The sequence below is a fragment of the Macrotis lagotis genome, chromosome X (assembly GCF_037893015.1).
Source record: "Macrotis lagotis isolate mMagLag1 chromosome X, bilby.v1.9.chrom.fasta, whole genome shotgun sequence".
Classification (NCBI taxonomy): Eukaryota; Metazoa; Chordata; class Mammalia; order Peramelemorphia; family Peramelidae; genus Macrotis; species Macrotis lagotis.
The window spans coordinates 655,997,414-656,022,399 of NC_133666.1; the positions used below are offsets into that span (position 1 = coordinate 655,997,414).

General features: G+C 38.7%; 1 protein-coding gene across 1 annotated transcript in view; it reads right to left on the bottom strand.

Annotated features, from left to right (window-relative positions):
- Positions 1-1,140: 1,140 nt before the first annotated feature.
- The window catches only part of ANKLE2 (ankyrin repeat and LEM domain containing 2), a 32,433-nt gene continuing 8,587 nt past the window's right edge, over positions 1,141-24,986 (bottom strand). Inside the window, exons 3-13 of the mRNA XM_074205169.1 lie at positions 24,521-24,715; positions 23,702-23,895; positions 23,349-23,537; positions 21,503-21,625; positions 17,530-17,596; positions 12,524-12,702; positions 11,883-11,989; positions 6,914-7,107; positions 4,312-5,092; positions 3,264-3,395; positions 1,141-3,057 (exon numbers count right to left, since the gene is read on the bottom strand). Coding sequence (XP_074061270.1) covers positions 2,856-3,057; positions 3,264-3,395; positions 4,312-5,092; positions 6,914-7,107; positions 11,883-11,989; positions 12,524-12,702; positions 17,530-17,596; positions 21,503-21,625; positions 23,349-23,537; positions 23,702-23,895; positions 24,521-24,715 — 2,363 coding nt within the window. The 3' untranslated portion in view covers positions 1,141-2,855. The remainder of the gene's footprint in view (positions 3,058-3,263; positions 3,396-4,311; positions 5,093-6,913; positions 7,108-11,882; positions 11,990-12,523; positions 12,703-17,529; positions 17,597-21,502; positions 21,626-23,348; positions 23,538-23,701; positions 23,896-24,520; positions 24,716-24,986) is intronic.

Below are 24,986 nucleotides of genomic sequence, written 5' to 3' on the forward strand. Positions count from 1 at the left end.
TAAAAGACGAAATTAAGTTCTTCTGGAAGCTGAGGCACATCTTTTCTAACCACTTCAAAGTGCTCTCAATTCTACTTACGATTAAGGCTCAGAATGGGGCTTTCTCCCCACAGGCTCAAGGAGAGCCTTGGGGCAGCTAGGTGGTGCAGTGGATAGAGAGCACCAGCCCTGGAGTCAGGAGGACCTGAGTTCCAATCTGGGTCTCAGACACTCAATAATTACCTAGCTGTGGCCTTGGGCAAGCCACTTAACCCCACTGCCTTGCAAAAACGAACAAAAAAAGAGCCTTTACAACTTCACCAAATTTAAGTCATTTGAGACCATCCAACCTTCTTCACCTGAAAGCATCAACAAGGCAATCCCTTCCATTTTTGGACCCCAGTAACACTAGCAAGTTTAATCTTAAGCTGGGCCTACCATCTCCCTTAGTTCTAGCCCCTGGAGACAAGCATGTCATCCTTCATGACAGCTTCTTAAAATGGTGATATTGCAGCATAGGAAAAATAGGAACAGGTTACATTTCTGATGAAAATCTTAAATGCTCAAAAAAATTTTTTTTCTATTTATTTTGATGCAACCCAATATAGTTTTTATAGAAGACATTTTCTTTTGTTAGCTGGGGCATGAGGATTGCCCTCAACTCCATGTGCACATAAAAGCTCCTATTTCACAGCAAATGAATCACACATTTCATAACCTCATAAACCCAAAGAATTTTACAATCAAATGCTTCCCTAACAAAATCTGTGGGAAGATGTTTCAGCTGATACCAGAATCATCCTTTTCTGGGCTACAATAAGCATTTTACAAAATAAAGTGACTAAAAATAGTAAATGAATCCATAAGTATTTTAATATTTTGACTACTTTCCAAAATGGGACTTAAGATATTATTTAAAAATTGGTACTCTGTCCAAAATTAATATTATGCATTAAAGATAATTCATGGTACAAAGCATCATGATATAAAATATAGTCTAACTCAGGTACACCCGATGAATCAATGTGCCAGCTTGCTCTGCAGCAAACTTTTTTTTTTTAAAACATCTATAGAGAATATAATATAAACATAAGAGAAGAGCATAGTGAATCTAGGAAAAATTGTCTGTATAACACTGACGAAGAAAAATGGACACAGTAATTTTTATTTCCATCTTTATGTATAAAAGAAAAGTTAATACAAACACTTTAGTATACTGGCTAGTGTAACAGGGAGTCAGTGGAAATTTCCCTCCACTGTGAAATGCAGTTACATTATTTTGTTCTTATTTAGAATGATGCTCTGTTCTTAAGAGGACATGTCTTCCACCTACTTACTGCTCAAGATTACCTTGTATACAATGAATTAAACAATAACTGTAATAATAATCTTTACAATTTCAAAATCTACAGCTTGATTCCAAACTCAGATCCTTCTCCTGTCAACATGCAGAAGTAACAGCCTTTCGTGTATTTTGATTAAAAATTCCTATAAAGGAAAGAAACATCTTAAGTGCTCAAACTGAAGATGTCAGCTTATGCTTTTAAAAAAAGGAAGGTCAAAAAATTATTTTTTGTTTGTTTGTTTTTTAACAAAAGGCACTAGTAAGCTCACAAAAACATGAAGAGCAATCCTGGAGGTCAGATGCAGCCTCCATCAGATTCAGAAGAGGTCCCAGCTTGCAGGGGAGCCTCAGTTGGTGACAGAGCAGCAGTCCTCAGTTATTACAGCTTTTGTGTTCTCCTGCTTCTAAAATTGTAAAGAGATTTCTACAAATACTTTAGACACTGAAGTTGGAGCCAGGAGAACCTGCCAGCTGAGGGAGAGAGGCAGGCTCCCGTCCTCTCGTCATGTGGCAGTACACCCTGTGGCCTCCTTTCCAGAGGCTGAGGCATATACAGGAGAACTTTGTCATGGCAATCTTCTGAGGCAGCTTTCAAGCCAAGGAACTGGTGTGGGCATTTCTTTAAGCCCAAAGAGAGGGATTACACTAACCTGGTCTATGGAAACCCTGCTGGTAAGAAGGGCCCTAAGTTATTGCTAGTGTTGTTGGTGTGACCACTTTCATTGGTTCTCACAGGTAAAAAGCCCAGTATTTTATCTTCAAGTCGACTTTTTTAATGCTCCCAGTGAACCAAAATCATCAGCATCGCAGACACTGATGTTTACAAAAAAGAATTATAAAAGGTTTTTGTTCAGCATTCTCAATACAATTTTCTTTAAACCAGTTTGGAGTAATTTTAAGTTAGCCAGAGAAGTGTTTCTTTCCATCTTGTAAGAGAAATTCATTCAAAGCCAAAAGTTACCCAACTTTTCCTTTTTTATGAACGAAATTAAAAGTAAAAATCTAACAAAAAAGTGAAGTGAAGGAAGTTTAGGAGTTAGGGGATGGCTAACTTTAACCAAGTGCGCCGACTCCCGGACATTCAGAGATCTGTTTAGATACCTGGATGTTCTTTGTCCGGTGATCATGATCTTCATCCAACACCTAAAACTGTCTATGGGGTAAAATGGGTTTTTATATTGTTCTATTATAAAGATCCTCATTTTTATTAAGAATCACTAATTAAGACAGTCTGAATTGCCACTTCTTTACCAGAAAGGATTATTTAAAAATTTTTCTCTGAGTTAACACTTTGCTAACTCTCATAAATCAATAGTAATCTAACTGGGATAATAAACAATATATATTTGCATTTTTAAAAAAATTGTACATTTTGTCCTCTTCAAATGAGGATTAATAAATAACCAAAATACATTCTTTTGTGTTATTTCAACAAAACTTTCTCCCATGTGCCTCCCCACTTTTAAACAAACAATAAAAGAATAAAAGAAAAATTAAATGGGGTCTCATCATCAGAAGAAAGACTTATCTTCTACAGGACAGGTGGCTCTGGAGGGTGACCTAACTTTAAAACCAAATTTGCATATACTGGGCTGTACCGTCCAGGGCTCCCCAAACTAGGTGAATATGAAGAACTGCCATATTTTCCAGGGCTGGAATATAAAGAGCTTCGAGGTGAACCCAAAGTCGAACACTGGGATTTCAGTTTTCCTTTCAATGCAGGACTTGGCCAGCTAGGGGGGGACAAAAAGGGAAAAACATATTAGTACTATGTTTTGTAATTTCTAATAATGCAATAATCCTCTAATTAGAATACTCAATGCAATTTCAAACACTGCAATTAAAAGTTAGACCCTAGATTTTATGCAAATCTCATTATTCAAACAGACAACTACAGAGGATAACACCCCAAGTTCTTACAGTAAATTTATACTATTACCTTTGCCTTTCCAAAGCAGAAAAGGACTGAACAGTATTCTTCCATTTGTTAATAGCAGGATATTTCTGAGGGTCAATATCAACACGCTCTATAGCTGCCAAAACATCCCGGTCCAATTTGGTTGGTTCTTCCCTAGAATACAAAATAAATTGAATGGACAAAACAATAAAGTCATTCCTCAAAATCTCTCATTTTTTTCCTAACTAGATTAACTATAAGTACTAGACCTGACATTTTTTTTACTCAAGAATCAGTATACATACAGTTGGATTGTTTATATGCTAAAAACTTCATCCCATGAGATTCTCATTTCAAGGCTACTGGAGGCCAAAAGTCTTGTCTGTAAAGAGGCAGTAGCAAAGCTAATTTGATCTCAATGAGAGATGACCAAACTGGCCAAGAGTATTGGCAGGTGAATATTTTCCTTCAAAAGTCACATGTTGCTCTCTGGTCATAATCTATGCTATTCTGATTTTTAGTGTGATTCTTAAATGCAATTTTATATAAACCCCAGACACTTTACAAAAGTGTAAGCTCAATGGGTGATTAAGAAAAACTTTTGCCTTTCCCTTCACATATGCAATTTTTAGGAAAAGCTTAAAAATTGTACCTGTGCTTCCTTTCCTGGCTACCACACAAGAGCATATTATAAAGTATAAATCAACAGGAAGAAAGATTTGTTCACTAAAGTGTACTAATGTACTCCTAATGACAGAAAATACATTTTCCAATTTAACTTAAATGAATAATTTTTTTTTTAGGTTTTTGCAAGGCAATAGGGTTAAGTGACTTGCCCAAGGTCACAAAGCTAGGTAATTAGTAAGTGTATGAGGCTGGGTTTGAACTAAGGTCCTCCTGACTGGAGGGCTGGTGCTTTATTCACTGTGCCACCAGCTGCCCCTTAAATGAATAATACTTAAAATAATTCAGCAGAAAATCAATTTATCACTAAGGTAAGTAAAAAAACAACTAAGTTAAGTCTTTAAATAACCAGAAAGGACTTTGGCAAAGGGACTGAGTGGATGTGCTAAGCAGTTAAAATTCTTACCCTTGAAGAAAGAATCTCTTGGCTCTTTCATTTGGAGGTGAAATGTTGGAATACAGCCTTGGAGAAGGAGGCTCTGAAGATAAGAGAGAAGAACCAGGTTGCATTTGAGCCTGGCCACAAATCGGTGACCCTCCATCAGGAGCACTAGAATCCAAAAGCAATCTATCGATTTGAGGCAACATTCCTTTTCCTGTCCTTACTTTGCCATTTCCAGACTTGCCAGCTGTAGTAGTGTCTTCTTCTAACAAGTAATTCTCCTTTACCTGATTTGCACAGATCTTATCTACATGGTCTCTGGAAATTTTGATTTGATTCATTCCTGAAGTCAGAATTCTCTCATCATCAGTTTTTGCTATAACTTGGTTTGTTTTCTCAAAAAACCTATTTCCTTGGTCTTGTAAGGTTAGTTTGTCAAATTCTGTCATTAAATTGGAGACAGGTAAAAGAAAACACTCCTCTCCACTCGGAGACTTCTGTTTTTCCCTGCTTATGATCCTGTCTTTAGTAACAGGACTACAAAACCCATTTATGTCGGGAGAACTCTCCTCATAGTGTCTACCAGGTAGGTGTGATGTGTCTATTACTTTTGCTGTGTGTTCCATGGAAAGAATATCACATGGTGAGTCTCCGAAAGCACCAATGGTAGGTTCTTGGGAAACAAGGGGCTGGCAGTTATTCCGTGCTGCATTTTGTCTGTTTTTAATTTCTTCTAGGCTCATGTCATCTTCCTCATCTAGAAATGCTCCCACAGAGATGGAGTTGCTGCATTTTTTGCTCCTGCCTGTATAAGGTAAATATATGAATAATGAACATTCATTAGATATAATTTCCATTAATGAGTTCCACCATATAAGCTAAGCGATAAATAAATAATTTTAATTTCAGTCATTTGCTTTCCTAACTACACACTTTTGGCAATTTAAAATGCCTGAAGATAAAAATGAAAATAGATTTTGGTTAAAAGGCAATCAACACAAATTAAGTCTATAGTTGATACACATTTTCATTTGGAACACTTTGCTAGAAATACAACATGTCCAATTGTAGAAAGTATATTGTGAACCTTAGGTTCTTTCTAAGCTGTCAGTCAACAATAATAAACATTCTACCAAGTTATGTCAAAATTCCAGTGTCTCAATTTTCAGGTTATTTCTCCAAAATTGACATGTATATGTGTATACACATACACGATGGGTGAAGAAGTGGATGGGAAATTTCTGTTCTTTGAATTTGTTCATTACATATTTTTTACAATTCTCTATCAGCATAAAAAAATAAATGCCTTTAGAGCACGGAGTCATAATTCTAGACATTTAGTACTTTTTAAATCTCTATGACTTTTAATTAAAAATATGCTTTATTAATTGCACTTTCATGTCATTACTTTATTTGGTTTGGTTTTTAAACATAGACAACATTTTGTTACAAGGTTAAGTACAATTTTATTATAATGAATCTAGGACCAGAAATCCCAGTCTGGGATGCTCTGACTTTCTCAAGTGGGGATATCAATCAGCAGGTGAAAAAGAAATCTTCTGAAAACAGGAGACAAACTTTTTAGCTCTGTGTAGACAAAATTGGGAAAAGGAAGAGGAAAAAGCAAGGATGCTGGCATGAAGGAAAGAGGGATGGTGACAGGAGAGGTATATATTATCAGGCGAGGGGATTATCTCAGTAATATGGGCAACCTGCTCCTATGGGAGAGGAAAGAAATGAGATGTTTCATGCAAATATCTTTATTCATTCACTTCTTCCTCTAAGTTTCTGGTTGTGATCTAATTTAGATCAATAGATATTTGATCTATTTGGTGTGGGGGGAAATATGAAAGGGGAAACAACAAACTGAGAGTAGGATTTGAATACAGCCAAAAAACAAAACTGGTTGTGTTCCTAAATATGAAACTTGAAGCATACTTAGAAGAGCCATAGAATCAATCTTTGATGGTAGCATAGAAATTGTCAAGACTCTCCATGCTCCTGGAAGTCTGACTCTTTTCTGTAATACTTCACACAAGGGGTTGGTCAAGATGATTGTCTTCCAAAGGCTGAAGGATATATCTCCCAAAGACAGAACAAAGATCTCTGGCTGCAAGTTACCAAGGGAAATTGTGACTCTCTATGGCATCTCATGAGATGAGGAGGGGTCTGGCCACAAGAAATGTCTAAGAGGAGACTGCATGACAATCAGGAATATCACAGAAGGGATTCCTGCATAAAATAACTAGACCACTTCTGCTCGATTTCAACAAATTACACCTGGGTACAAAGTATGGAGCCTGAACATGGGCAAAGGACAAACTAGCAAATGTGCAAAAACACAAAATGGTTAACATATATAGAAAAGGAAAAACTACCTGCCAAGCACATCCCTGACAGGCCCTGACTATCTCATAAAGGTGCACCAGAATTACAAAGGAACCCAAGCTGAACTTTTCAAGAGCAGGTATAAAAGGAGGCCAAAAATGACTAGTAGAGATCAAAATGGCAAAGACATGGCATGTTTAACTTATTAAAGGTATCAGATTTAGTAGTTTTAAGACCTGGATTGCAATTTAATTTTTTCCCTTTTTACAGTACCCACATCTAAATATCTGTTTCTTACCAGAGGTAGAATAAGCTTTAGGTCTGTTATAGATCTCATTTTCTCCTGTTTCTTGTTGACCTTTTTTGCTCATTTCAAGTTGACCAAGGTACTCTTCTAGTTTTCGAAGGCCTTCCTGGGAAGACAGATCCACAAAAGAGTCCAAAAATTCCCAGTACTCAACCCATGGAAATTCCAGCTCATGGGCTAACTCCCTGAAAAAAAAAACAAGAAAACACACATGGAAAAAGTTTTTAAAAAATTAATGTGAGAAGAGAAGCATACAATTACTGTACAAAAAACCTGAAATATCACCCCCTCAACACACACACACACACACACACACACACAAAGTTATAGAAAGCAATGTTTGGCTACTACTTTCCCTATTTATATAATCATTTAAAAAAAAGACTATTTTCATTCTAAGTTTGGAAAATGAAAATTTGAATCTTTCCTTGAGTACTTTTCACAACCACATGTAAATAAATTGTCATATCACTCTAAATCATTTATCTTTGGTCCCTTAGAAAAAACTTGCCTTGGTAATAAGACTGTCAATCCAATCTAATAATCAAACTCCATTATTGTTCCTATTCCAAAAATAAACTACTTCAGTAGAACTTTATTTTTCAAATAGTAGGAGTTGAAACTTCATTTTTTTTTTTTTTTTTACACTTTCAGGGCAATCAACCAGTTCCAACTATTTGTATTTCAAATATATGAGCCTACTGAAAAACACTGCCTCTCTGATAACTCAACAGTCATCAACTCCCTGAGGGGAGCTTGGGTTCCAGAAAGCCCTGCCAGTAGAGGACAAAATGGATCATTCCACCAGGTTAGAAAGATTTCAGGTCTGATTCAACAACTGTCTGAGGCCCAGTCTAGCTGAGCCCAGGAAGGCGCTCTGCTGAAGACTGCTCCCCCGAGGGATTAACTTCTGTCTGAAGAACCTGACTGAAACTAAGTCCAGTAAGGTCAAGAAGGATAAGAACTGAAAAAGGGTCATTCATTTAGCAATTGACAACTGTTTTATTAAAATAAGAGAAATACATTTTTCTGAATACTCAAAAGTGCAAAACCAAAAAAATTTTCATGAGATACTTGATTATATCAACTGGCAATGCTCATGATGACAAGCAAAGATCAGTGTAAACATAATTATACCTTAGTGCCAACATTCATTGTCAAGTATAAAGGAAGGAAAAATTTCTATGAGGTGACTTTATTGCAAAAAGAAGACAGAAAAAACCATAGGCAAAATGTATTTCAAGATCAAGATATCAAATTTCTTCAAGAGGAAAATAAGAGGTGAATACTGAAGTATATAATAAAAATGTAACTGATTACATTTTAATAGAAAAAATGGCCTCATTGAATAGTCAATTTTCTATGAGCAATGAGACTATATCAAAGCAAATTTAAGAATAAAAGAAATTCCATAGAACAGCTTAATCACTAGAAAATAGTCATTATAAAGAAAAAGCAGAACTAGATCTAATTAAAAGGGATAAGAATGGAGAAAGACATTGAAAGTTAAGGTTAGGAGCAGCTAGGTGGTGCTAGAGCACCGGCCCTGGAGTCAGGAGTACACCCGAATTCAAAACTGACCTCAAACATTTAATAATTACCTAGCTGTGTGCCCTTGGGGCAAGCTACTTAACCCACTGCCTTGCAAAAAAAAAAAAAAGTTAAGGCTAACTTCCAGAGAAAGAATTATGGACTTTGAACAAAGACCAAAGACTTCAATTTAGGGGAAAAAAACCCACCATTATTTATTATGTAATTTTACTATCTCACACTTTATTTTTCTTCCTTAAGGATATGATTTCTCTGTCATCACATTCAATTGAGATCAATGTAGAACATGGAACCAATCAATGTAAAGACTAACAGAAAGTCTTCTGTGGGGGTTGGGGGAGGGAAGTAAGAAAGGGGGAAAAATTGTAAAACTAAAAATAAATAAAATCTTTCTAAAAAAAATTAAAAAAAGGAAAGTTAAAGATACCTAATAGATGTGTTTGTAAAATTTTGTGAAATATTTTTTTCCCTCATGTTTTTATCCCTCACTTCTTTCACAACAGGTCTACTATGTAAATATGTAAACACAATTGTACATGTACAGCCTATATCAAAATGTTTGCTGCCCCATGGGAAGGAGGGAAAGAAGAGTGGTAGAAATATGTGGAACTCAAAAGCTGGCAAAAGGGTGAATGTTGAAAGCTATCTTTGCATGTAAATGGAAAGTCAAAAAAATATTCCAAGAAAATAGTCCTTAAAAACAAGAGACCAGGGGGAGGATAGGTGGCGCAGTGGATTGAACACTGGCCTCAGAGTCAGGAGTGCCTGAGTTCACATCCAGCCTCAGACACTTAATAATGACCTAGCTGTGTGGCCTTGGGCAAGCCACTTAACCCCATTGCCTTGCAAAAACTAAAAAAAAACCAAAAAAACCCACAAAAAAAAAAAAACAAGAGACCAAAAATCATTCCCAAATAGATAAGTGATCAGAGAACATGAACAAACAGTTCTCAAAAAAAAAAAAACCCGTGAACTACAATTATAGGAAACTATCTTACAAATCTAAAAATAAGAGAAATGCAAAAACAAAATAATCTTGAGATTCTGTCTCATATCCTGCAAACTAGCAAAGAGATGGGAATAATTGATACTGGATGGGCTCTGGGAAGATAGCACACTGGTGAAGCTGTGAAACCATACACAGAAAACCATTTTCGAAAGCAAACTGGAATTATAGAAATAAAGTGACTTAAATGCCTGACCTTCTGACCCAGAGATTTTACTACTAGATTTATATCATCAAGGAAGCCATTGATAATAAGAAAGTCTCCATAGCCTCCAAAATATTTTTAGTAGCACTTTTTTTTTTGCAAGGAAAAGGGAAAGAACAAAAAAATCAAAAGTAAATGCAAAATTACAAAGAATTAGCAAGGCCTGACAAAAGAGATATAAGATATGTAGATAGCTTTGCAGAGATGGGAGGTCCATGTGTCTAGACTATTACATGTATTTTCAGACATGGGTAAATGAGCTGATTTTTTAAGTATTTGATTATTTTTAAAAAAGTTTTCTACTTAAGGGGCTAGGAAGATAGGTTAATAGATAGTGCTAGACAGGGAAAAAAGCCATCATTTTTTTAAATACCCAGAACAAAAATGTGCAGGAGGAGATACAGAGAATTTCTAAGAGCTTTCTATATGCGAGACCCTAGGCTGAGTACTGAGAATACAAGCAGCAAAGTCAGGCAGACCCTGTTCCTAAGGAGTTCACACTCTAATGGGGGAGATACCACATGGGAATTGGAAGTTTCAGCTGCAAGGCAGGGGGAAGAGATAGTCTACAGGGCATGGCAGTAAAGCCAGTGGAAATTTGCCTTTTAATATCATTCCCAGTGATAATATGATATCAAAGTTCTAAACCCTCTGACATGGGTCCTGGCCCTGGCTCATATCATCCTAAAGCTTGGGCTTCGGGACCCCCTCATATCTTCTTGTCTCTTCCACGGGGGGTCTGGCTGCTTCAACAAGGAAGGCCTCAGTGCCAGGGCAGGCCTTGAACAAGAGTGGGAGCACTGCTTCCCTCTTCATCCTTAAGAGGCTGAACTGAAAGCAGGCCCCTATTGGGGGCAGTTAGACCAATAGCTAGTTTTTGCTAACTTTTAAAATTTAATATATATTTCTTTTTTTAGAACCTACATATGACATGACAATCATCTTTCTCATTTTTTTCTATATACTGAAATGTCCATGCTTATTAATGACAAGTTCAAATTAAAAAAGAAACATCAAATCTTAAAAAAATCACCTGTGGTACCCAAAAGTGACTGCAGTACTTAATGAAACACTACTCAGTCTAAACAAAAAGGAGGTGGCAGTGATACAGCAAATAGGAACAATACAGCAAAAAAGGAAGAATCTCATTCCAAGTAATACGGGGTGGGGGGGCACTCCTAAGATAGGAAAAGAACTAGAGGTAGATCTCTAGCACATTAAGTGGATCCTCTATGCTGGAATTAGGAAAAGTCAGGAGTGATGCTCAGCACTAATAGACAACAAATTACACTACTCAAATCATGGTTTACATCCCCAAATAAATGTACTTATTCTATCAGGAACAGCTCAAGAATAGCAAGATAGTTTTGCTGTAATATGAGTCCAATGAAATCTAAAAACAAAAATTTTAACATATTCCTAGGGCCTCTTAACTGCCATCAAGGGCAGCCAGGTGGCAGCATATGTAGAGAGTGCCAGGCCTAGATTCTTCCTAGTTCCAATCTGTGTGACCTTGAACAAGTCACTTAACCCTGTTTGCCTCAATTTCATCATCTGTAAAATGAGCTGGAGAGAAGGAAATGACAAACCAGTCCAGTATCTTAGTCAAAAACCTCAAATAGGTTCATAGTCAGAGATAATAATAATGATAATGTTTGTCCTTCATTCCCAAACAATACCACAACATCAGAGTAGTGAGGTCATGACAAGTATAGGAATTAGATTTGAGTGAGGAGGGGCTCTTCCAAGTCACCAGCCTCACTTTTTCCTCCAGAATCAATCTGGGTCCAATGGCCACATAGCAATCAGAACGCTGGAGGTGGCCCTGAATGTGAGGCAAACAGGGTTAAGTGACATGCCCAAGGTCACCCAGCTAGTAAATGTCTGAGGCTGGATTTGAATTCCCGTTATGACTCCAAAGCCAATGCTCTATCCACTGTGTCAATTAGTTGCCCTTACAGTTAGACATAACTGAATAACAACAACAAAAAACTTCCTGCATTATTATGCAGCTATAAAGGGGGGCGGGGAAAGAAACTGAAAATTTTTATCACAGTATAAAAAGCAAAATTCTTCATATTGACCAATTGTATTAAACTACATAATTTTGCTAAAATAAAAAAAATGTTACAATTTATTAATCAACATTACTGCTCAATATTCCCATTTAATCATTTTTAGCATAGTACCCTGGTTACCTTCCTACTCTTTCAACACCTCTTTCTGGATCAGATTTCCTGACATTATGAAAGAAGTCAGCTCTCTCTCGAGGTGGAGTCTTCCAAAGTCTGCGAAAGTCTTCTGCCTAAGAAAAAACCAAACATTAGGACAAACTTTATTTGTTGTTTACTAAGCTATTACAAGTTCAGTTATGGTATGGTAAAAATTCCAGGCTTCAAACATGTATAAAATTAGTTCTCTTAGCCAGAGACAAGATTCATTTTCACAAAGGCACTTGTCCTGAAGAACAGCTACCAATTATGACCTGGGGAGGGGCTCTTTCTGAATTATTAACCTCACTCTTGACCTTGATTAGTCAACATTATTATCTAGTCATGATTCAAATACAGTTTCCTAAGTATCCCTCTGCCCTAAGAAAAAGAAATACACAAAGTGATTTATTCTGAGAGGAACAAGCAAAATATTTAGATGGTTCAATATCATTCTTCTAATAGCTGCTTAAATAGAGGGATGAGGCCATTACTTTTATTCACAATCTGGAAAATTTTAGAGCTTTCCAACAGGATCAGGATCTCCCCAACTGGATACAGAACTAGTAACTCAATTATCAAAATACATGCTTGGTCTATAGGAGCAAAACTCTTCTATGATCACCTACCTTGGATTGGCTTAATGGCCCTGCAAAAGCTCTTACACTAAATACTGGATCTTTTGGGCTATTCCCAAATCGGGGTGTTGATATGTGAGGGCGCCCTTCTGCCTGATCTGGAGACCATATATCACCAATCACAGGAGAGGAATTGTCTTCTGCTCTCAAGAGTGGCACATAAAAATGGCCTGATGAAAAAAAAAAAGTTTTATTTTCACTTAAAATTCAGATTAAAATGTTACACTACTTTTCTGATTAGTTCAAGCTATCACATTTGAGTATACTGATAAGCAATGAATATACTCTTAACACATCTTTCCATAACAAAACATTGCTTATTTCAAAATATTTCCATGATGCCTCATGACTAATGAAAAAGCATTTACAAAGATAATTAAAACTATATTTGTCTTTCCCTTTCAATTGCAGTCTTTTTGTATTTGTATCTTCCCTCATAATTAGCATGAGTCCCTAGGTCTAGGTACTTTGTTCCCTTCCCCCAATATCTGGTCCTACTAGACTAAGATATGAACCCTATAAAAACCCACTAGATTTGACTGGTATAGGGAAGAGCATGTCCTATTCCCCCGGGGCCCCAGAAGGGACCCAACTTGGCCTGGAAGCCCAGGAGACCTATTGCCATTCATTTTTCTGTTTGCTTTCATTTTGTATCTCCTTTCAACAAGCTGGTTTGTTTTACGATACTGAGATGGAAACTTCCCTATTTTAGACTCCAGTTATTCTAAACAACCTCCTAAGTCTGAGTCAGGACATTTGCTGGGTGAGAGCACATATGGGACAAAGGCTGCCCAGGTATCATCTAAAGAATAGGCAGCACAAGAAGTCACTGGAGAAAAACCAGAGTTCCTATTAAGGCATGAGGAATACAAAACAATCTCTTTTTAAAAAATATATATATTTTTATTTACACATTACTAAAATAATCTTGTAAGAATAAACATAATGCCCTCCCCCCAAAATAGAAAACCTCACAAGAACTAAAGTGAGAGAGAGAAAAAAATGTGCTTCAGTCTGTGTTCCAATACTCTGTCGCTGGGGTAGATCGCATTCTTTATCATCTAGGGCAGCTAGTTGGTGTAGTGGATAGAGCACCGGCCCTGGAGTCAGGACAACCAGAGTTCAAATCTGGTCTCAGACACTTATTACCTAGCTGTGTGACTTTGGGCAAGCCACTTAACCCCAGTGCCTTTCAAAAACAAACAAAAAAACCCATTCTAAGTCCTTCAGAAAAGTTACTTCCATATTTTTCCACAGTCGCTGTATGCTGATTGTAATTGTCTCTATCCATTCTTCCCAACTACCCTTTATTATATTTTCTATCTCCTTTCACAGTCCTTCTTCAAAAGTGTGCTGTGGGGCAGCCAAGTGGCATAGCAGATAAAACACTGGCCCTGGGTCTAGGAGACCCCAAGCTCACATGTCACCTTAGAGACCCAGCAACCACCTGTAGTCCCAGACAGGCCACCTTGCAAAAAGTAAAAGAGAAAATGTGTTATATCTGACTATCCTCTCCCATGATCTACCCTCTCCTCTATCACCTACACCCCCTCTCCCCTCCCCCATCCCCTTTCTCTCTATACCCTATTAAGTATGTGTTTTTGTTTGCTCTCTGACTCCGACTCTTGACTCCAGGGCCAGTGCTCTATCCATGCCACCTAGCTGCCACTGAGCCATTTCTGATAATGAAGGCTCCCTTATTCTCCCTCATGTCACCCCTTCCATACCATTGTAAAAGCTATTTCTTGACTCTTTTACATAACTCTATCATTCTACCTAGTCATTTCCTTTTCACCCATTGACTCTTTTACTATATATAATATCTTCATATTCAGTTCCCTCCCATGCCTTGTCTATATGTACTCTAACTGCTCTAATAAATGAGGTTTTTATGAATATATTATCAATATCTTCTTCCCATGAGGGAATACATACAGTTCATTTTCATTAAATCCCTCATAATTTACCCTTCTCATCCACTCTCTAGGTTTCACCTGAGTCCTGTACTTGAAGATCAAATTTTCTGTTCAGCTCTGGTCACCAGGAACATTTGAAACTCCCCCCATCTCAATGAAAGTCCATCTTTTCCCCTGGAAGACGATGTTCAGTTTTGCTGGGTAGTGGATCCTCAGTTGCACTTCAAGCTCTTTTGAGTTCTGGAACATCATATTCCAAACTCTAGGAGCCCTTAATGTGGATCCTGCTAAGTCCTGTGTAATCCTGACTGTAGCTCCATTATTTGTGAACTGTTTTGTTCTGGCTGCTTGTAGTATTTTCTCTTTGACTTGGGAGTTCTGTAATTTGGCTATATTGGGTGTTATATTTTTGGGATCTCTTTCAGGAGATCACTGGTGGATTCTCTCAATTTCTATTTTACCCTCTGCTTCTAAGGGTAGAAATTCTTTAAAAATGAAGTCTAGGGGTGTCTAGGTGGCGAAAAGTTGGTTAAAGAACAAAAACAAAGCCTACACAAACCTTCTTTAAGATTGTTATGGGGATGGCTGGGTGACGCAGTGGATAGAGCACTGGCCCTGGAGTCAGGAAGAAGTACCTGAGTTCAAATCTGGCCTTAGATACTTAATAATTACCTAGCTGTGTGGCCTTGCAAAAACCTAAAAAAAAAAAAAAAAAAAAAAAAATGAAGTCTAGCTACCTTCTGTGGGGGCAGGGGGAGGGAAGCAAGGATAGGGGAAAAATTGTAAAACTCAAAATAAAATCTTTCTTAAAAAAAAAATGAAGTCTAGGCTCTTTTCCTCATCATGACTTTCAGGTAGCCCAATTAAATTTTTAAATTGTCTCTCTGGATCTGTTTTCAGGTGTTTTTTTCAATGAGATATTTCACATTTTCTACTAGTTTTTCATTTTTGGGTACTGTATTATTGTTTAATTCTTCACAAAGTCATCAGCTTTCTTCAGCTCTATTCTACATCTGAAGGAGTTGTTTTCTTCAGAGAGCTTTCTTATTTCCTTTTCCATCTGGCCAATTTGGCCTTTTTTTTGAGCTTTCCCATAGTTTGAGCCCAACTCCTATTTCTCTTGGAGGTTTTGGATACAGAAGCTTGGACTTTCTCATCTTCTGAGTATATGTTTGATCTTCCATGGGACCAAAGTAATTATCTATGGTCAAGTTCCTTTTCTCTTTACTCATTTCCCCTGCCTGTGCCCTGGTTTTAGGGTCTTCCCGAGTTTTTCAGTGTTATTGGGACACCCCTACAAGGACCTCAGCTCCTTCATGGTTTTGCAACAGGCTCTGACTGCCCTCCTGGCCTGTCCTCTACTCTGTGGATGACGCCAAGCACACCTCTGCTGCCTCGGAGCTATGAGGAACACTTAACAATCTTCCCCCACCTCCTTATCTTCCATGGACTAAGCACTCTGGGAGCAGCTGCCGGCAGCTCCCTGCTGGGAAGCTCTGTGGGCCCGCTTCCATTTTCTGGGATCTGGGCTGCGCTGACCTGGGCTTTGTGCTTGCTCTGGCAAAGGTTTCCCCACTGATCTTCCAAATTATGTTTGGTGTTCCCTGGGTTGGCACGACAGGAAACTCTTTCAGCTCCCAGGACCCCAGGTGCCCTGCAGACTATTCCCAGAAGGCTGGGGCTCCTTTGTTCCAGTGTGGAGATGCCGGCTGTACTGGCCACTTTCTCCAACCTTGTGGAAGAGCCTTCCCATGGTATTTAAGGTTACCTTGGGCTGGAGAATTGCCTCATTGGAACTTTCTGTGGGTTCTATCTCTAAAAAACTTAGCTAAGTCATAATTTTAAGGTTTTTGAAATATTTTGGACAGAGCTCCTAGGAAAAGCTAGCTGTTCTCATGCTGCCATCTTGGCTTTGCCCCAATATATAACAAATTTTTTTTTTTTAGTTTTTTGCAAGGCAATGGGGGTTAAGTGGCTTGGCCAAGGCCACACAGCTAGGTAATTTTAAGTGTCTGAGGCCAGATTTGAACTCGGGTACTCCTGACTTCAGAGCCAGTGCTCTATCCACTGCACCACCCAGCTGACACCATTACAATCTTAAAGAAGGTTTGTGTAGACTTTTTTTGTTTTTGTCCTTTAATCAACTTTCCCCTGAAGCCATCCTCCACTGACTTCTCAGGACTCCAAAGTGAGCCTTAATTATGCCAGCCCTGACGTAAGTCGTGGAAGCATTTCAAGGATGGATCAGCATCAGGTCAGTATATAATGATTTCTGAGACCAAGACTAGAGACGCTTATCACCGTGTTACTAGGTGTTTAAACTCTGGTCACAACTAACTCATAAAACTACTTAATGACATGTGGAAGGAGGACAATTTGCATCAGCAAATGAGGTGCCCACACCAAAGAAATTCCAAAAAAAGTAATAACTCCTTTCTAGGGGTCTTTGTAGCTAACGGATAAGATGTAGAATCAGAAGGATCCAAATTGAAATCCTGCACCAAATATTTACTAGTTGTGGGACCTTAACAAGTCTGTCAGTAAATGTGTTTTAAGTGTCTACTATGTGGTAGGTCCTGGGCTAAGTGCTTTACAAATGTTTCCTCACAACAAATCTACTCCGTATGATGAGTCTGAGGGAGGAAGGCGCTATTACCGCCCCCCCTCCATCTCATAGCTAAAGGAAGAAACCACTAACCACCTTCCTCCCACTCTGGCCCTTGCTCAGTCCATGTCTTCTTTTACTGCTATGCTGCATAGCAATGTCTCCCCAGAAGGCTTTCTTCCCTTGGCTCCAAGATGGAGGTTGAGGACCCTCCAGCAGTCTTTGCTTCCTGGCAGACAACATTCAACCCCACTCTCCACATTCTAGGGGTTATACGAGTACAAGGAGGCAGCAGCGAGGAGCTGGCGACTTTGGGGAGTCAGCTCCTCTACCTGTAAACCCAAGATACACTAGCCTGGGTCTGAAGCTGCTCTGAGCTCTAAAGCACTATGAATTCTAACAGGAGTGTTCACCTGTTAGAAAGCAGGATCCCTCAAATGCTCTGATTTCCAATCCATGTTTCTTCAAGCACCTACCTTTTAAATATTCTCTAATTCGTGTCTTCAATTCTGCAGATTTATTTTTACTTCTTTCACAAATTACCTGTTGAAAGATACAAGAAAGAAATAGTATATTTAAATTCTGTTGATTTTTTTTTTGAACCATGAAATTGGAAAGGAAAGAAAAAAAAGGGGGCAGCCAAGTGGTGCAGTAGATAGAGCACCGGCCCTGGAGTCAGGAGTACCTGAGTTCAAATCCAGCCTCAGACACTTAATAATTACCTAGCTGTGTGGTCTTGGGCAAGCCACTTAACCCCATTGCCTTGCCAAAAAAAAGAAAAAAAAAGGAAAGAAAAAAGATCAATAATCCTGACACAGACTATTTTGTTAACATTCTCTGTCTTGGTTTATTCTTCAGTTTTAACTCCTATTAGAATTAGGATGTTTATTCAAGTGGAAACTTATATTCTCCAATCCTTCTCTGTTGTATCTGAAAGTTAGAGTACGTGTGATGGATGGGAGAGGGGTCCGGAGGAAAGTTTCCTCATCTATAAAAAGAAGGGAATAGACAAAAATGACCTCTCAGGTTTCTTTTAGTCCTAGATCTTTGATCTTGTGACATGCTTTAATAGAGGAGGCAGAAATGACACTCATTACGAAAAAAGATATGCATCAAAGTTGCTTTGAGGTGTCTTTGTAGGAAAACAGACAGGCTTTCCAAATGATATAATTTATGATAGTAATAATTACAATCAGAAAGTAATAAAATCATTTGCCCAGTAAAATAAAAAAGACCACCACATCTTTACCGGCTTACAATTTGCTGAAGGATGTTGAGAAGGCAAATGCTTACTGTTTATTAATTGTCAAAAAACATCTGATTGAGGCTTTCTTCCAACAAAGTATCCATTCATACATGAAAATGACCTAAGATACTGTAAAAGCTTAACAACAGAAATAACTTCTTTTAATGATTCTGAGCATAAACATTGGGGCAGTTAGGTGGATTCAGTGGATAGAGTGCCAGGCCTGGAATCAGGAAGACATATTTTCCTGAATTCAAATCTGACTTCCGACACTGACTAGCTGTGTGTCCCTGGGCAATTCACTGAAACTAGCCTGCCACAGTTTCCTCATCTGTAAAATGAGCTGGAGAAGGAAATGGCAAACCACTCCAGTATCTTTGCTGAAAAACCCAAAATAGGGTCAACAAGAATTGGACACAACTGAATACAACTGAATAAATCAAACACCAAGCTAGATATACAACAGGGACATATATATGTTTGACAATGGTGCTCAAGGAAGAATCCAAATTAGACATATTTCCTGTGAGAGCTTCTAGATGCTTCTACAGATGTAGATGACACAACATAGCACAGAAAGTGTCCTTGAGGATTTAGAAGACTGAACTCAAGCCCTCCTCTGTCACACATGGAACTGACCCTAGACAAGTCATTTGCCCAGGTAATTCTCTAAGAAACAAGACCAAACAGGAGTCAGGCTATCTCCTTGGCTTCAGAAATCCCCTTGAGAAATTCCCTACACGAATTAAAATCACTTGTCCAGAAAATTTTTTTTAAATTATATCCCAGAACACTGTAAAATTTCCTGGAAAAAACAAACCATTTAAAAGTTTCACTTTTAACAGGAAATACCAAATAGACAAATAATGTCTGGGGTCTTAGTAACACAGGCCATGCAGTTGGAAGGAGAAGCTACAGAATCTATCAGTATGGCTATCCAGGACAGAAAGCACCGCAGGAAGGAATGAGGGACCCTTCTGCAATCCAGATCACTCAAAATGATTAGGCTCCAGGGAGGGTTGGCAAGAGGGGAAGAAAAACAGGGGGTGAGGGGAAGGGCAACACGGATCAAGCCCATTATCCCCCTGACTCCTGTTAAAAATGCCTCCTTGGTCATACAGGAGCAAGAGAAATCTGCTACACTGGTGCCATACTCTTCAGTTGTGGGTATTATAGCCCACATCTCACAACTACTCTCCTTTTATATCCTTTTGTCCTGGTCCCTGAGGCTCCTCAACAAGCCATTCCATTTCACCCAGAATGGACCACTTTTTTGTGTCCCTTATCCCAGGCTTACTCTAACAGCTTTGGACCATCCTTAACCAATTCTTAACCAAATTCCTTCCAATTTGTGTTTTTTATTTGCTATAGATTTATTTGTCTCTGAAAGAGCAGAATGTATTTAGTATAAACACACTCAATCCCACCACCTATCTACCTGAGACAAAAAGTGAGGATGAGATTTTAGACTATGAGTATTAAATATTTGGATGCTTTTTCTGGAGAGGACTTGAAGGAAACTCTTTTAGAAGGGGCAGATACTGACTGGTTCTGTCTCAGAAATGATGGAGACTAGATTGCTGTTTATGCAATCCTTTCTAGAAAAGGAAAATTCCCCACCTGGTGAATTTTGAGCCTTGCCTTTAACACTATGACAAGTTAATTTGCTGTCGGGCAAGAATTACACCTGATTCAAATCAAACAGAGATAAGGGAGTTTTACCCTGTCATATGATAACTTGTTACTTTCAAGAAGTTTTGTAAATCTTTATCAAATCTATTCGATAACTGATAAATCAAAATCAAGGATCTGTAAGGATCCACTGCTTTTGATCAAAGGAATGCCAAAAGTTATGCTTTTTATATTGATTACTTTGATTTGTAAAATAAATAGTAACAATAACAATAACTTAGTTTCTTGAGTCTTTTTCATAGGCAGAGTGGCCCTGGGAAACACTGAAAACAAAGCAGACAGAGCAATTTGTTTTAATACTAACTCTCCACATTCAAACTGTTAACTGTGATTTCATAACATCTCTTGAATACACCCATTCTCTCTTCTGACACTGCCACCATCCTACAATACAGGCCCTCATCGCATCAAATATGACCTATGGCAAATGTTGGAGGTTTTCCTGCCTCAAATCTCTCCCCATTCCAGTCCATCCTCCCCTCAGCTATCCAAGTGATCTTACAGAGGCACAGGTCTGATCCAACCCCCCACCCCCAAAAAACAAAAAAAGAAACTCTAGTGACTCAACAACATTGTCAAGGATCAATATAAAATTTTCTTTTTAGTGGTCCAACTTCTTAATTTGCCACCCCATCACCATCATAAAATACATGATCCAGTGATTCACTGCTTCCAGTGAATCCTACTTTCCCTGCTCCTCTCCACTTACTGACTTCCTTAAAGTCCTGCTTAAAGTTTCACATTCTTCAGGAAGAATATCCCTATTATTACCAAACCAATCCAATAAACATTATTTAAGTGCCTATTATGTGCCAGCCAATATACTAAGAGCTGGGGACAATTAATAAAAAAAGGAAGGCAGTCCCTGTCCTCAAGGAGCTCATAATCTAAAGGGAGAAGACAGCATACAAAAGGAGGCACAAAAGAGTGGGGAGGGGAAAAGACACTCCAGGAGTTCTTAGATACAGAATGGAGTGAAGGGTGAGTCCAACCCTGACCTTAATTAAGAAAGGCATCATTTGGGAAGGCTGTATTGGCCTTTCGTGTGCTGGGCCTCTAATCAGAGAGAGGTCCAAGGAGGGGCCAAGTCATGGAAATGTATGGTGCTTCATGGAGTGGAAAGCCCTAGGAGAGCTGCAGAGGCAAAAAAGCCCGAGCCATGCCACATGAACATAGAGTAGCCACAATTATGATCTCCCCCGAAGAGGGGGGACTCCCTGACAGCAGGGGCTGTGTTTTCGATGGTCTTTTGTTGCTGGTGCTTAGGATGGTGCTAGCTCTGAGCAGGCATTAATAAAGAGGCCGCTTTGTGTTTCTGTGCTCCTATCATCTCAATAGACCCTCAACACAGGGGATGCTTCCTGTGTGTAGAACTCCATGAGGTAAGAATTTGGGCACCTCAGTGTTTGGCCTACTGGTTCAATGAGTAAAAGTTTCATATACCAAAACAGTCCATGGTCAGGTTCACAAATAATATTACAACCAATTATTAAATTTAATGGTTAACTTACATCTTCAGGAGTTTGTGAATATTTGTTTTTAGAATTTTTTATAATAGCAGGGTGGGAAGAAAGTACATTGACCACGTCTGCATTTCCAAATTTGCAAGCAAAATGCAAAGGAGTATCGTTTCCCTAAAATAAAGGCAAAAACAAAGTTTAGTATTTCCATTTAAGTATTAACTGCCTCACAGAGTTGCTGTAAGAATAATATTATTTAAAATGTCATAAAATATATGTGCCCCCACCATTGGCAACTTACCCATAACAGTTAAACAGAAATACTGTGTGAATTCAAGAAACAAAGTTTATTGATGAATAATTGTAAAGATAGGTAATAATTTGGTAGTTCTGGTGGTTATGAATGTACTTTACCAGAAAACTGGAAACTGACTTTATCTTACCTCAAAGCAACTAAAAGCCCTAATAACCTATCCTTACACTGAAACTAATGGAAATAAAGACAAACTTCATGGAGAATAAGCACTGGAGTTACAAAAGGGATGTCACTGTTTCTGCAGGGAGGTTTTTGGGCAAAATTGTAATACCATCACATTTAAAAGTTATTTGTGGAAGGTTTCCATTCCTTTCTAAGTCTTGTAAAGAATAAACATATGTTCCAAAAATCTCTATGCCCTAGAGCAACATGAATTTTCTTTGGATCTGTCATGTCACAGGCCACTCTCGCGCCCGTGTCCGTCGTGCCCCCCACCATGCTGTCGGCCTTCGCCCGCCCCGCTGCCGCCGCCCTCCACCGCTGTCTGAGCACCTCAGCGCAGAATAATGCAAAAGTAGCTGTGCTAGGTGCTTCTGGAGGAATTGGCCAGCCCCTCTCACTGCTCCTGAAGAATAGCCCTCTGGTAAGCCGTCTGACCCTCTATGACATTGCTCACACCCCTGGTGTAGCAGCTGATTTGAGCCACATTGAGACCAGAGCAAATGTAAAAGGTTATGTGGGACCTGAGCAGCTGCCAGATTGCTTGAAAGGCTGTGACGTTGTCGTGATTCCTGCAGGAGTCCCCAGAAAGCCAGGAATGACTCGTGATGACCTTTTCAACACCAATGCTACAATCGTAGCTACTCTGGCTGCTGCCTGTGCCAAGCACTGCCCAGAAGCCATGATCTGTATTATTGCATACCCGGATCTGTCATGTCATTATTTTTAAAGAACCAAGGATGATGAACCCAGACTGGACCTGCCCTAGTCTGAGAGTTACTTGGTGTGCTCAAGAGGTCACCAGCATCATTGCAGGTGCTGTGTGGCTGAGACAGGGCTGGAACTCAGATGTTCCTGATTCTGAGGCCAGCTTTCTGTCACTACATTCTCCTGCCTCTTCAATGAACTCTTCTTAAAAATACTATTGTTAATTGACATCTCCTCTCTCTCTCTCTCTCTCATCAACTCCAGCATATATTAAGTTATAGAAATTAAATGCTCATCAAGAATAAGATGTCATTTGTCTACATTTTGGGGGACTGGCTCACAAATACAACATTCTATATAGGTTATTTGGAATTATAAAATGAAAATGCCCTCCCCTTTTTCCCTGTCCCCCCAAATCTTACCCTTCCTTTCAAGTTCTCTTGTGATCCTTGCCGTCACCCCCTTCCCTGCCAAAGACCCTTCATAAGGGAGCCCATAAGCACTTACAACAGATAAGCGGTTATCTTTTCATGTGTATATGTCATGTTTCCTCAAATATACTCTAAAATTTTTAAGGACAGAGATGGAGGAGAAACAGAGGAGGCATACAATAAACATCTAATGACTGGTAATCAGTACTCAGTATTTTCCTATAGACAAGACTATAAAATCCTATAAAAGATTAATTGAGGGGGGAAAAAAGTGCAAACTCACCTGTTTATCAGGAGTGTTTAGATAAAGGTCAACAATATAGCGAATACGATCTTGCAACATGACCTCATCATCATCTGGGTACATAAGTCGCATAAATTCAGGATTTTCCAAAGTGTCTAAAATCAATTGGCAGATACGAGCCTGATTCTCTTTGGTGGCCACATGCATGACATTGTACCTACATCCTTCCTGAAACAAAACTGCACATTATATGTCATCTGAAACTTAAAACATGAACCCTCATTTCACTGTAAATGCACCTTTCCTCATTACTCGAACAGAAGATACGGGATCACTTTTACATTAAATGCCTTGAAGGTTTATTGGATGATATAGGATGAAAAGAGGCTTACCTGAACGACTGTTGGGTTGTCGCCAGAACCAATTAGATAGCGTGGGTTATTCCAGATCAGTTCTGAAAACATAACTTCATCTCCATTCTCAACAGCTTTTCGGAGTTTGGCAGTCAGGTCCTGGGTACGAGGACTTTTAAAACTGTTTGCTCTCTCTTTGTTAACTGATTCTGACTCAGGTGAGCATAAACCATCTGTCATCAAAAGACAAAATTCAGAGTGTTTCAAAATAGTCTCTTTGGTTTTAATTCCCAATTTTGGAAGGAAATTTCATAATAAATATGAACTACTGTTTCCTCTATGCATCATTTGGGTAGGTAGCTGTGACATGGAGGGTTTTCATGTACCCTTGGTCCTCTCAGCCCCTCCTGCCCCTTAACAACGGGCCCAATTCAGGGCAGGAGATGAAAAGGGATTGGGGGGATGCTTCTCCAATAAGGTCACAATAGGTCTGGAAGAAGGAGAGGAGTAAGGGCTTTCCCTTTAGGATCAAGCCATCAGATTACTAAGGCATGAACTACAATCCTTAGAATTAGAAATCACCCTGTAAGGGGCATAGGTGGTGCAGTGGATAGAGCACCATGGCCCTGGAGTCAAGAGGACCTGAGTTCAAATCCGACCTCAGACACACATAATAACTGCCTAGCTGTGTGACCTTGGGCAAATTACTTAACCCCATTGCCCCTCAAATAAATTCTAAAAAAAAAAAGAAAGAAATCACCCTGTGTAGTCCCAAAGAACATGACTGTTAACCAGGATACCTACTTACTGATATGAAGAATCATTCCAGTGTACCAAGGAAGAGAATATTTTACCCACCTTGATTAAAAAATGGTGTTGTTTTCACTGGAGAGAGAGGAAAGCAAGTTTTGTTTGGGGATGGAAAATAATCACAGATTCCTTTAGCAAACTTCTCAGCATCTTCTCTGTTTGAGAAAGCTTTAAATCGAGACCCTTTGATCATTTTGACAGCTTGCAAAGCTTCCTTCTTGTCTTCATAAACATGAATCCTTTCTAGATTAAAAAAAATCAATTTTTAACAATACCACCATCCAGAAACATAACTCCTCAGCAACCCCATTTTAAACAAAATTTACTTTTAAAATTAACCACCCAGTTTTCTTCTAAAACTTCATTTTTTCCTAGACAAGGAAAAAAGGAGCTAGATAAACAAAATACCAATTGTAAAAAGAAGCCTGATCTACTTGCTACTTGTGAGATCTTGGGCAAGAAACTAAATGTCTCCAGATCTCATCATCCTCTCTGCAAAATGAAGAAATTGGAC